The sequence below is a fragment of the Vicia villosa genome, unplaced genomic scaffold (genome assembly GCF_029867415.1).
Source record: "Vicia villosa cultivar HV-30 ecotype Madison, WI unplaced genomic scaffold, Vvil1.0 ctg.000621F_1_1, whole genome shotgun sequence".
Lineage (NCBI taxonomy): Eukaryota > Viridiplantae > Streptophyta > Magnoliopsida > Fabales > Fabaceae > Vicia > Vicia villosa.
The window spans coordinates 579331-592590 of record NW_026705279.1 but is presented as its reverse complement, the minus strand read 5'-3'; the positions used below and the strand labels follow the sequence as shown (position 1 = coordinate 592590).

The window sequence follows — 13260 nt, the reverse complement described above, 5'->3', positions numbered from 1 at the left end:
CAACTTATACTTCCTTAACCTCTTGATTGAAATATCTGAATCAAATTCGGTTGCTTATGTTGTAATTCTGTGCGAATAGTGTATGAGTTTCTGAAGCTGTTCATTTATATATATATATATATATATATATATATATATATATATATATATATATATATATATATATATATATATATATATATATATATATATATATATATATATATATATATATATATATATATTGTTTTCATAGTATTCTGATTGTGTGAATATTCTTTTTAATGATTCTTGAGGTTAATTACATATTAAGCATGTGACTTATATTAAAAAAATCTACATGGTTTGAATGTGTATATAATTGTATGAGCATGTTGGGATAGTTTTTTCCAGTTGATGTTTTAACTGTATAAAACCGTTGTGGACAGATTTTAAATTAACTCTTTATTGACATGAACATGATTGGTTAATGTTTAAAGATAGGAAAGCACACAATTTTCTGTTGTTATAGTTTGATTTCCCAATAGTAAAGAGAGGGTTTATGGTAGTGAACTTTGATTTGACTCACCATAGCCATTTACCAACAACATTGCAAGAATGGACACAACTCGATTATCATAAACACATCATAGCATGTCTTCAGGATTTTTGCTTTTATTTACATATTAGATTTTGTTGTTGTTTTTAGTGTACCTTTATTGTTTGTTATGGTTATGTTGATATCTTTCTTGTTTATCATTGTAATTTTGGCTTACATTTTAGTTGTGATATCTAATTTGGTTATGGTTATGTGATATCTAACTTGTCGTTGTAATTTTGATTTTGTTTTGTAGAGATAACATCTCCGACATTGGTTAATCTTGATGATGATGAAGACTTTGCAAGTTAAAAGAGTTTCAGAAGACTCTAGTTTAATTTTAGTTGCTTTTGGTTTAAGAAATGGTTCTACTGAATTTTGGTTTAAGAAAAGTTATATTTAGATACTAGGATTGACTTTTTCGAGCTTATCTACTGATATAAGTTTTATGGCACTGTTTGGGAGACTTTAGCAAAACAGCTTATGACATTTTTTATAAGTTTTTTTTAGCTTATTTTTATATGTTCTTCAAGATAGCTTATGAGAACAAACTTATAATACATATAAAAACCATTTAAATTTATTTTATTTTTTGCTATAAAAATCGCTTATGCTTATTCATAAGTGCTTATTTTTATAAGCACTTGTGCTATAAGCTGTTTATCCAAACAACCCTAAATATTGTAAAAGTTGATTAATTTGTGATTTTTTTAATGAGTTTTGCAATTTTGAATAAATTTGAATTTTGATTATGAATGTAGATTAAAAAAAATTTTAAGTTAAAAATTATGTATGATAGTATATTAAAAAAGTTTATAAAAAAATGCTAAAAGTAAATTTAAATAGATTTTTTATTAAAAAAAATCAAAACTAAGTATAACAGTTCGGTTTGGAAAATTTGTCTTCTAATGGTTTGGTATGGTTCGGAATTTCGAACCGTTATGTCAAACTAAAACTTTTGGATCATTTCGGTTCTAAAAAATTGAAACGGTTCGGTACAGTTTAGATGCCTTTATATAATGGTTCAGTTCGGTTTAGTTTTTTGAAAGAACCGAAACATGAACAACCCTAAATATGTCACACAAGACATGACAAATGGAACTTCTGGTTAGAACTATGCACAATTCTTTTCCAGTGACAGATGAGAAACCAACCCTTACCCACTCAGAAACAACATCCTTCAAAGGCACAACCTGACTAAGTGTATAACTAATTGAATTAGGATAAGTTAAACTAACATTTAACATCCTTCATATGATGCTAATTGAATTGTCATAAGTCAAACATATGTGGTTATACTGTGTGCAGGATATCCTAAAGATAATCCAATCTGACTCGAGTTGTTTACCACGGTAAGGGTTCCACCAAGTCCACAAATTGTGGCTACAAAAAGAGTCATCATGTCAAGGCTGAAAAATGGCTCCAAGTATTGTATCATCTGTAGTCCCCATTGAGATACTCCCAACAAAGTAATAATAACACATGCAAGTACTTTCAAATCTATAATCTCTAGAAAATATTTAGAAGCCTATATTTCAAATCAAAACCAGATCCACCAAAAGACCCAAGAGCATTCAATTTTAAAAGAAACTACTAAGAAAGTTCATTCATGCAATTATTTGATCTAAAATTCCATCACATGATTTTCTTAGAACCCTATTTGAAGCAACTCACTTTCAATCTGCGAACCGTTTGCGATTTTATCAAGCTCATAAACAATATGGTTGGCTTCAAAGTTGCGTATCAGTGATGTTACAGAATGGCTCAAACAACAAGTACTCTTGGTGAATATCACCACTAGGAAGTTGGTAATAGTAAACTGAACATTGGGTTCGCGACCCATTCAATAATCTGAAAAATATTGAGAGGATAACATTACATAACATGAAAAATGAAGATGAAGCAAGTTGAATGATAAACAATATATGATTTTGTTACCTTCAATTTTGATTTTGAGTTCCTTCTCTTTGATTATGAACCTTTGATTGTGAGAGCAAGCTTAGATTATTCACCAATTATAGGTTTGATGATTTGGAATCTTCACCAATTTGGGGGTTTAGGATTCTCCACCAATTTGAGGGTTTATGATTCTTCACCATTCTTCATTTGTTCTTCAAAGTTTCCACGGTTCAAAAGCTATTTGGGGGTTGAGTGTTTGAAGTTATTAGAAGTTAAAATTTTGAAACTAAAGTTTTAACGGTTCGGTTTGGAAATTAAATTCAAAGTGGTTAATTGCATATCGGTTCAGTTCCATAACCATTAATAAAATATAAGTTCGGTTCATTAATCATTAATCATAGTTTAGTTAATTTAACTCTAGTTCCGTTCGGAAGTTCATTTCGGTTCGACTGTTTTTTTTAACAGCCCTACTATTGCAGCTTCAGCCTGACGTGCAGACGTGTGCTTATTTAGAGTTGAGATCCTCTCCATTCCTCAAAAGAAATGGAGAGCACAATTACTAAAGTATTTATGTACAAATGTACATATTATTAAAATGTATGACATATATTTTGCATAATTTAACATATATACAATAAAAACATTAGTACTTGTATTCTCCATTTCTAAAAGAAATGGAGAGAATTTCCACCCGCTTATTTTAGTTTTCAAAAACTAAAGCAAAAATATTTTAAGTATTTTAAAAATGTAAAGCAAGAAACACAACAATGCACTTGATTTCCACTTTTCAAATGACTCATGCATGTCTTTTTTAATCAAAACTTGATGTAACTGAAACACACGTAAATATTCAATAAAAAATGCACAGAAATAATCTTGCAATTCTTGTAGAAAATTCCGTAAACTACTTATGAATTTGGATCTTCTCCATTTTCACTAGAAATGAAGATTTCTAATTCCATGCATATTCAGATCGCATATGGATATGACTGTTCTGGTATGTGAATAAGTTATTTTCTTCTCTCACCATGCCTGGAAGTATTTATAACAATCATGGCCTTCATTTATTATCTTGTCTCTTCTTCTTCCAGCTTCAAATGCAGGATTATTATCCAAATCCATCAAATGACTCGAGGTTGAGTTAGCTTCCTGACTCAAAGCCAAGTCGACCTTATCTTACGATGATCTTGCCCATAAAGCATGACGTGACGAGCTGGCACATATGACTCAGGGTCGACTTTGCCTCGCTTATACTAATTTAAGTACTCTTTGGGTTGAAGTTTTCTGATGCTAGATGGGCTCAAATTATTATAAATATAATGGTATAGAATTCCTCAAACACGAGACATGTAAGGGAGAAGGGATTAAGGAAGATGTATAACCATTCGTAGTCTCTCATGCACGAGGCTGGCAAGGGAGAAATAATTTAAGTAAATGGCGTGATGGTTCATGGTCAATTAAGCACATGTTTCTAAAAGCAAAGTGATTAAAGTAAGTGACATGAAGGTTCACTATAAAGGATAGGAAAAGCAAAGAAGAAGATGTTGGAGGAGACAAAAATAATGGAGGGGGCACATTCAAATAATAAGGTGACAATGCAAAGTCTCAAGGAAGCGACCAAGGCTCATGCCTTTAATGTAGAATTCGTGCAAATGGATTTGGAGGAGGCTCGTAGGACTCTCTTCTCTCTTCTGACAAAGTCTTTGAGGAGGCGAAGGAACACATATATTTCTTGTACCTTAATCTCGGTCTTAGGGAGCTTGGGTTAATTAGGAAGATCTAGGATGAGAAGTTAGTGGAAGAGGTTAATGTGGATGAGCATCTTTTGGGATGAATGCATTACCTAAATAGGTTATTTATGGTTCATTAGATTGTAGATAAAAGCATAATGGATTGATTTATGATGCATGCATATAGATTTTTTCAAGTTTAGAGGGTAAGGGTTTTGCGTGTTCGTGTTTTGCATTTTTTTGGTTTTGCCTGGCACAAAAGTCAACTTTCGAATTTTTTTGATTTGCTTTATTTGTTTGATTTTTCCTATTATGTCCCTTGGGTTTAAATTATTTGATTATGATATTATTTTACTAGTTTAATTAAATGTAAATGTCCGACGATAAAGAAAAATTAGACATGGTAGAGTGACTTAACATGTTTATGTTCAGAGGGAATTAGCTAGACCCTCTCGTTCAGACATTGGTGTCACTTCATTTGATGCAGGAGAATCGTATTCCAGAGTTCACGTGTCTTTGACATTGTCCTCCCAAAGACATGGGTCTCCTGCTGCTACCCTAAAAGCCCTAGAAATCCAACCTATTGATGTTGTTCCGGATGTTTTTTCAGGAGGCCCCTAAAACACCTCACTATATTGTATGTATACATACGATGTTGCTAAGCACATGTGAAATGAAGATGTAAAATAAACTTGTATTTATTCTCTTAAATATGTGTTATAAGATTTGAACTTCACATCGATGATGGTTTTTTACAGCACTGTCAGTCGTTGAAATATATCAACCACAATAGGAAGATAGTGAAGCTGCCATAGTCTGATGCACCATGGTTTCAGGACGTAATACAATTATGTAGGCTGCAAGATTTATGTAGGACTAAGTATAATTTTATTAACCATGCTTTGTTGTCTGGTTTCATGGAGAGATGGCTCTTAGAGACTTCTTTGTTCCATCTTTTGATCAGTGAGATGTCCATCACACTTGATAATGTATCATCCATCCTACATATTTCGACCACAGGAAGATTATTAAACTACTCCATACTTACTAGACTTGAGGCACTAGAGATGATGGTGCGATATTTGGGAGATGACCCAAGTGATGTCCAATAGGAGATAAATTATACCAGAGGATGTCATGTCAAATTTGGATTTTTGGAGAGGATGCACATATACCACTTGGATGCGGCAATTGAGGCTGATGATGATGATGTACAAGTACCACACCATAAAGTATGTGCGTTGAGGTCATACGTCTTGTATCTAGTTAGCACATCCATATTTGTGGACAAAAGTGCATATTATATCAATGTCCTCTACCTAAGATACTTCATTGACTTGGAGAGGATTCTTGAGTACAAATGGGGAGCCTCTTGTTTAGTTTACCTCAATTTCAAGTTAGGTGATACTTGCTTATGGAAAATTAAACAAATGACAACAAATAACACCTTATTTACAATAATATATTGCCTCTTTGTTATTAATTTCATAACATTTGTGCTACGCCGTTATTTAATGATCAATATATTTGATTCATATTAAAATCAAATACATTTAATATTCTATAAATTTAAAAAATAAATTTTCTCTTATAAGGAGTAGTTATGATTGTTTTGTGTGCCTATAAAAAAAGGGGTTATGGATGGAAGTGTGAACAAGGAGACAATTATGTTACATGAGATTTGTGTTTTGTGCAAAAGTGAATGAGATTGACTGACTAAGAAGAAACGAGAAAGTGGTAGTGTCGTGGTGGTCTCAATCTCAGACACCAAACCAACAATGAGTCTCTCTCTATTATTCCACCATTACTGCTTTTATTCAGTCAAATTTGGAACTTAGTAACATTTTTTTCCATGTGAGAGACACATCGACCTTCATGAGTTTCGTGAAAGGGATGATGTTATAATTACATGGACTTGTTTTGCCGAAATGTTAGATTTTATCCTTTAAAATGAAAGAAATCATGTCTAACTAGCATCTATGTCAAGGCATGTTTGGTTCAAATTTAGAAAAAATATTATGAGAAATATGATTATAGGAATTTAATATTCTCATGTTTAATTCAAGTTTTAAAAAATTATTTTAAAGAATTTTTATTTTCAGCAATCTTATTTATATATAATTTTTTAATTTTTATTTTAAGGTTTAAAGGGGGGAGAATATAACATGGGAATTAGTTCAACCAATTATAACTTTCTACTACTAAACACATTTATTTATTTATTTTTTTGTAATTTTAAATTAAATATATTTATAATTATTCCTAAAAAAGTTTAATTTCTACCAAACACATAAGAAAGAATAATATTCCTAAAAATAATAATCATTTCAAAAAATATAATTTAAAATCTTGAAACAAACCACATTAACATGAGACTAATTTTAAAAAATTTAAAACAAATTTGAAGATGTTGCATTTCTAATACAGTATTTTTAAGAATGTATTTCAAACTTTAAAATAAATACGTACGCATGTGTGTCTATTAGGTATATGTTTATGAACTTTTTTGTTATAATTTAAAAAAAAACATTATTATAAAAATTATTTTGAATTCATTTATTATAAAACCAAATATTGTTTTTCATATTTGTTTAGAAAAAAATGCATCAATAGTGTAAAATAATTTTACAAATCAATGACGACCGTGTATTATGTCAAATAAGACTGAAAGTTTTAAATAATTTATATGATATGGCGAAATGATATATTCTCAATAGATGATCGTGTAAAGTTTTTTTATAGTGTCGGCGCACCTTCATTAAACCTATTTGTTTATTTAAATTTTTATTATTTAATATCTTTAACAATATAATATTTCTAAAAAAAATTATGAGAAAATTAAGATAATAATTTGATGGCAACTAAGTTTTATAATTTGAGTGTTTGACTTACTATGGAAAACGGATATTTATTTATTTATTATAAAAAGAATCGCCTTGTTTTACAAAATATAGACATATTTATTATAGTTTTTGTTTAAAATAATTCTTTTAAAAAACATATATTGTCAAATAATAAATTATGAGAAAAGATGCATATTATGAAGCATGTGAGTATCGAGTAAATGAGAAAGAATGACATCATCAGAGATTCATCTTAATCATTTGAGAAAAATTAAAGTTTTAAATAATTTATATGACATGGCGAAATAATACATTCTTAATACATATTCGTGTAAAACTTTTTTACAGTGTCGATGCACCTTCATTAAACTTATTTGTTATTTAAATTTTTATTACTTAATGTCTTAACAATAAAATAATTCTTATATTGAATAGACCATAAATTATTTAAGGACGGGTGACTAATTTCCTTAGATTTGTAACAAAAAAAATCCCTTAGGTGAATTTACTCCAAATAATTTGAACTACTATAATTATGAACTTCTTAATGCTTTCTTCACTATCTACGAAATTGGAGAGATTGATATAGATAACATTTGAGAAATCTTTTTACCAAAGATAATGCTATTGGAATTAAATATTATTGAGAGGTTGTATGATTACTAGACATAACCCATACTCAGTCATGGCATATTTATTTTACAATCAAACCTCTTTCAATTGTCATCTAAGACATTGGGAGATTGTAATTGGAAAAAGCGAGTTAAGTGATGAGACATCTCGCATAATTATTGTCTTTTAAACAATCGTGATATAAGAAGACTCATTATGGGTTCAAGCACGGGTTAACCGCATGAAAATGGAAAATGGTTCAAAGGAGGGCTTAATCGTTTCTCTTATTATAAGTTCTCACTATCAATTTTGTTTAAGTAATTTTATAATTTTTTGCATGATGAGTTCAATCGTGATACCATAATTTTGTAGAAGTTAAAACAATCTTTGTGGATCGTTAATTTTAATTACCACTATTCCTTTCTATGAATGTCTATTTACCCAATTGAATATGTGGTTGCCTTTGACCGATTTTGAAGTGGAGGTGTTGAGCTTTTAATAATTTCCCCCTTCGTAACTTCATCCCAGTGCCTGGGATTTTATAAGGGCACACCATCTTTGGGCCAATTATCGGCCTTGGAAGCCCTTTTTCCGGCTATTCTTCCATATCTCTTTTGGGATACATACTTCTCTGAATAATATCTAGGATTAAGGCTTATTTTACTACACCATGAAATTCCTCGGTTTGACCCTTGTGTCGAGAGCTAGGACGATTTTTGGAATCACTATGTGCTGGTAAAATGTTGTACTCTATAGGACTATTCCATGTTATGTTCGATGCCTACTAAGATTTCTCTCTCCACCAACATTTAAGGCTTGCCCCCTCGGCTGTTTACAATTATGTTTCGAAAATATTGGAGTTAGGTCCATTTCAAACATGAGCCACATGAGTATGATATTCATCTAAATTCTCTTACTCCTAATGAGATTAGAATAACGAAAGACCTCGGTGCTTTTTATGAGGGTATTTGTTATGAGAAGGGGTTTGGCCCTTTCGAGGATAAGTCCTATTTGAATAGGAAACAATCCATGGACACCCGTGTTATTGTGAGAGCAACCAATTGTCTAGAGAGGAAATAAATTTTTGGTGAGGACAGAGAGTCATCCCCTCTTCTCCCCACCTTTTTTGAGACTTGATATTTTGGTAATTATAGATAAAATGAGTTCGTTGAAGAATGTTTTTTGACCCCTGGCTAAACTTGCCACCATCACTTCCTCAACTCGGTCCCATATATCTACTAATACTGAAATTCCCCCAGTCCCCACTAGTCAAGACCATCCTTGTGTCGAGGTTGCTATCGCAATTGTTAAAGACCAGGCTCGGTTTGCTACTGCCAATAAAAAAAGGAACTGGGAACAGGATCAAAGTTGTTGTTTCTCTGAAATTATGATTGGCATGAATTTTGGTAAAACTTACTTGACAGCAACATGTTGAAAAAGACAGACTTGTTCAACCTTCTGTCACATCTTTGATTTTAAACGAAGAATCCATCCCCTTCAAAGTATGACCAGTGATCAAAGTCTTGCCCACTTATAGCATAAACATCTCTCTTTCATATGTTAACCCTACATCCTTTACAAAAGAGCTTTTGATATAAAATACAACCTTAAACAACCCCATATCCTACACATTACAAGAATAAACAAGAATAAATAAGACATTATCATCAAAGTCAATACAAAATCCAAAATTTTGAGTCAACACAACATGACCTTTTACTTTATAATAAAAGTCATAACCATTACACCACATAGCCATTTACAATTAAATAGATTCATAAAATCAACTTAATCATTATTTATCAATTTTATATTTTAGAAATTTCTCCAACAGAATTTGATCTTCATATAAATTATTTAGATCAGCAGCTTAACTGAACGTAACAAACTCTAACAACCAAGTAAAACTAAAACTAACTTAGTCCAACTTACTTAAAGTAAATATAGATAGATTTGTATCTCTATTACCAAACAATTTGTGTTTGTTGAACCTTACGATGTTTTGCAAATTTTAAACAATTACATTTATGTAATTTTATATACATAATAATGGATTATACGACAACAAGACCATGTGTGAATAATATTGTCTTGATTCTTCTAATAAAAAAATAGCAACTCTAGGGCGGCGGTACGGGGAAACCATAACTAACAATCATACGTAGTACATAAGCATTCTGTACATAGTAGTCAATTTCACAACTAACTATTTTGGTCAGATTCCAATAGTACCGCTCTTTGACTCATCATTAAAAATCATGACCCAACCAGTAAGCTTAATTACTAGGTTTATTTTTATAAAACCCTTTTAACTAATTATCAAAAACAAAAGAAAAGACATGTTTCAAAACATAGCGAAAAGGGGAACGTAACTTGAGAGGTCACATAAGCAAAACAGAAATTAAGAAAACAAACAAATCAACTCAAACGTCACACTGGTCTTATTCAGTGGAAATTACACGCCAAAACCAATAACCCATTTCTTTCATTCTTCACTTTCTAGATCTATAAGTTTTTATTTTCATCAACAATCAACCATTTTTTCAGTTCCCCAATTAATTTATAGATTTAGGGTTTTTTGTTCCCTTTGATACTGTGGGAGAACTTGATTATGTCTTGAAAAAAAATGTGAATTTGAGAAGTTGGGATTCTGTCAAAGTAGGAAAAGGTTGTTTCTTGGAGAAGATGAAGAAGCAACTGACAGGTTTAAGGGGTGATTCTCACCTTCACTCGGCTATTCGAGTTGGGAATTTGGAGTTGGTGTTGGAAATTATATCTGAGAATCAAGGTGATGAATTGAAGGAGTTGTTTTCAATGAGAAATAACTCCTGCGAAACTGCTTTGTATATTGCTGCTGAAAATGGTCATCTTGATATAGTGAAGGAATTGATTAAATATCATGATATTGGGTTGGCTAGCTTGAAAGCTAGAAATGGATTTGATGCTTTTCATGTTGCTGCTAAAAATGGAAATTTGGGTAAGTTTGTTAGGTTTTAAATGTGTATATAATGTTTAGGTGTGGGTTTTTTACTATATATGGTATGCATGGGTTTAAGTTGACAGCATTTGATGCAACCATAATTTCAAATGTTTATTGTATCTTGGTCTACATCATTCGTCTCCTATATGATTAGGCCTTAGGATGTTTGATAAACCCATTTGTGATTTAACTTACTTTTAAGTTGACTAAACCAAGTTTTGATGAATGGTTATATCAACTCTTTGCTCAACATGGCAAAGATTTTGGTTATTGGTTGAATTAATACCCAATAATGGTTATATATTGTCCCGTAAAGGAACTATAATTGTTGATGAAACAATGGAGTTGATCTAGGGAACGGTGTGCTGAACTTCTGGTGTAGTGGCGTGGGGTGTACCTACAAGGTTAGCACTCCAACGTCCTAGTCAATGAGATTATGAGAAGTGATGCAAAGTAGAAATGAATTTGAATTACCTAGAAATGGTGCGCTTCCTCTCTTTATATAGTGGGGCGGTTAGAACTGCCTATGTGGGACGCGGCATGTTGTGCAGTGGACGGTGTATGTTGCGTAAGAGTTTGGAATTACCTACCCTTGTTGATAGTGAGGACTCACATGCTCCACGCGTATGCATCCTCAGCATTCGCCTTTGGGCTTTCCATATTTGGTCTTTTGGGCGGCCCAAAACAATATATTATTTGCCGCTGATTGAGCTATTGTTTTGTTTCGATATATACCAAATCCTTATGTCCGCCGCCTTTCTTGGTTTTCTATTGACCTTTATTTTATTGATCACACAATTATTATAAACTTGCGAGTTATGACCAATTTAATCTTGAGTTCTGTCTGAGTCCTTTTCTCTTTTTCTGGTTTGTAGAGATATTGAAGGTTCTCACGGATGCATTTCCTGAAATTTCTATGACCGTTGATCTGACAAATACTACTGCGTTGCACACTGCGGTGTCACAAGGACATATTGAAGTAGTAAATTTTCTCTTAGAGAAAAGTAGCAGCGTCGTAACTATAGCAAAAAGTAACGGAAAAACTGCATTTCATTCTGCTGCAAGAAATGGCCATGTGGATGTCATCAAGGCCCTGCTTAGCAGTGAACCTGAAATTGCAATGAGAATTGACAAGAAGGGGCAAACTGCACTCCATATGGCAGTTAAAGGACAAAATCTGGAGGTAGTAGATGAGCTTTTGAAACTGAACCCATCTTTTGCTAATATGGTGGATGCCAAGGGAAACACTGCGCTGCATATAACAACCCGGAAGGGTCGTCTACAGGTTTGAAAAAAGTCTATTTCTCTTTTTTTTTAATGAAGCACTGAACTCAGGGTCGGCCCAACGTGTTTAGAAGCCTAAAACACATTTTATTGAGAGGCCTTAGAAAATAACACACCGTAGTATGCAAACTTATCTTAGGATTCTTGTGCTAATCTTGCAGATTGTTCAGAAGCTACTAGATTGCAAAGAAATAGACACTGATGTCATTAATAAATCTGGAGAAACAGCTTTGGATATTGCAGAGAGAAATGGTCGCTCGGATATCGCCAAATATTTGCAGGATCGTGGAGCTCAAAATGCTAGGTCCGTCAAGTCGCCTTCTACGAACAGAGCCCTTGAACTCAAACGAACTGTGAGTGACATAAAAAGCGGGGTTCATAATCAGCTGGAACACACGTTTAAAACACAGAGGCGTATGAAGGGCATAGCAAAGCGAATCAACAAGATGCAGGCTGAGGGGCTTAACAATGCGATAAACTCCAACACCATAGTTGCTGTCCTCATTGCAACAGTTGCTTTTGCTGCCATATTTACTGTCCCCGGCCAGTATCCTCAGAACACGAAGCAACTCGCCCCTGGAATGTCTCCTGGGGAAGCCAATATCGCTCCCAATATTGAGTTCTTGATATTTGTAATCTTCGATTCTACTGCCCTTTTCATATCATTGGCTGTTGTCATTGTCCAAACATCAGTAGTTGTTATTGAAAGGGAAGCAAAGAAACAAATGACGGCGATTATAAATAAGTTAATGTGGATAGCCTGCGTGTTAATTTCTGTGGCATTTCTCGCGATGTCATACATAGTTGTCGGGGATCAGAAAGAATTGGCTATTGCAGCCACAGCTCTTGGAACGGTGATTATGGCAGCTACTCTAGGAACACTCTGTTATTGGGTGATTGCTCACCGCCTCGAGGCCTCCAGATTACGAAGTCTTAGAACAATGACGAGCAGTAGGCAGTCATTGACGATGTCAGGGCTCTCAGCTTCCGAGAATGAGTACAAAGCAGTGTACGCAATATAAATTTGATTTGATCTTTTCTTAAAAACCCTCCCCCCCACTTTTTTGTCGAATTATGCTAACATAGAAGCAGGCATTTGCTGATTTATAGCATGCCTTTGGAAAACACAGGCAAAGAATGTAATCATAGTGCACATTTTAAGTAAATATGTCATTTTATATTGAAGTTTTGGATCAATAGTGCACATTATAAGTAAATATGTAATCATAGTGCACATTATATTGTAGTCATCCAATTTAGCATCTTGATGCTATCAATTTATCAAATGATCTTTACTTGTGTTACAAGTTTAGCATATATACCTGTAGTTTTTCTGAGAATTACTACTCGCAGCCA

At 32.8% G+C, this 13260-nt stretch overlaps 1 protein-coding gene across 1 annotated transcript; it reads left to right on the top strand.

The window, feature by feature from the left end:
- Positions 1-9976: 9976 nt before the first annotated feature.
- Positions 9977-13211, top strand: LOC131629869 (ankyrin repeat-containing protein At5g02620-like). The gene is made up of 3 exons (XM_058900671.1): positions 9977-10617; positions 11496-11905; positions 12066-13211. Exons 1-3 carry the CDS (start codon positions 10326-10328, stop codon positions 12924-12926), a joined length of 1563 nt encoding a protein of 520 aa, XP_058756654.1. The 5' UTR covers positions 9977-10325; the 3' UTR covers positions 12927-13211.
- Positions 13212-13260: the final 49 nt, after the last annotated feature.

Bases quoted from the DNA above. Each gene is read 5' to 3' on its own strand.
- LOC131629869 (XM_058900671.1), top strand. From the start codon at position 10,326: ATGAAGAAGCAACTGACAGGTTTAAGGGGTGATTCTCACCTTCACTCG. The intron at 10,618-11,495 runs GTAAGTTTGTTA...TCTGGTTTGTAG, and splicing joins TGCTAAAAATGGAAATTTGG to AGATATTGAAGGTTCTCACG. The intron at 11,906-12,065 runs GTTTGAAAAAAG...CTAATCTTGCAG, and splicing joins CCCGGAAGGGTCGTCTACAG to ATTGTTCAGAAGCTACTAGA.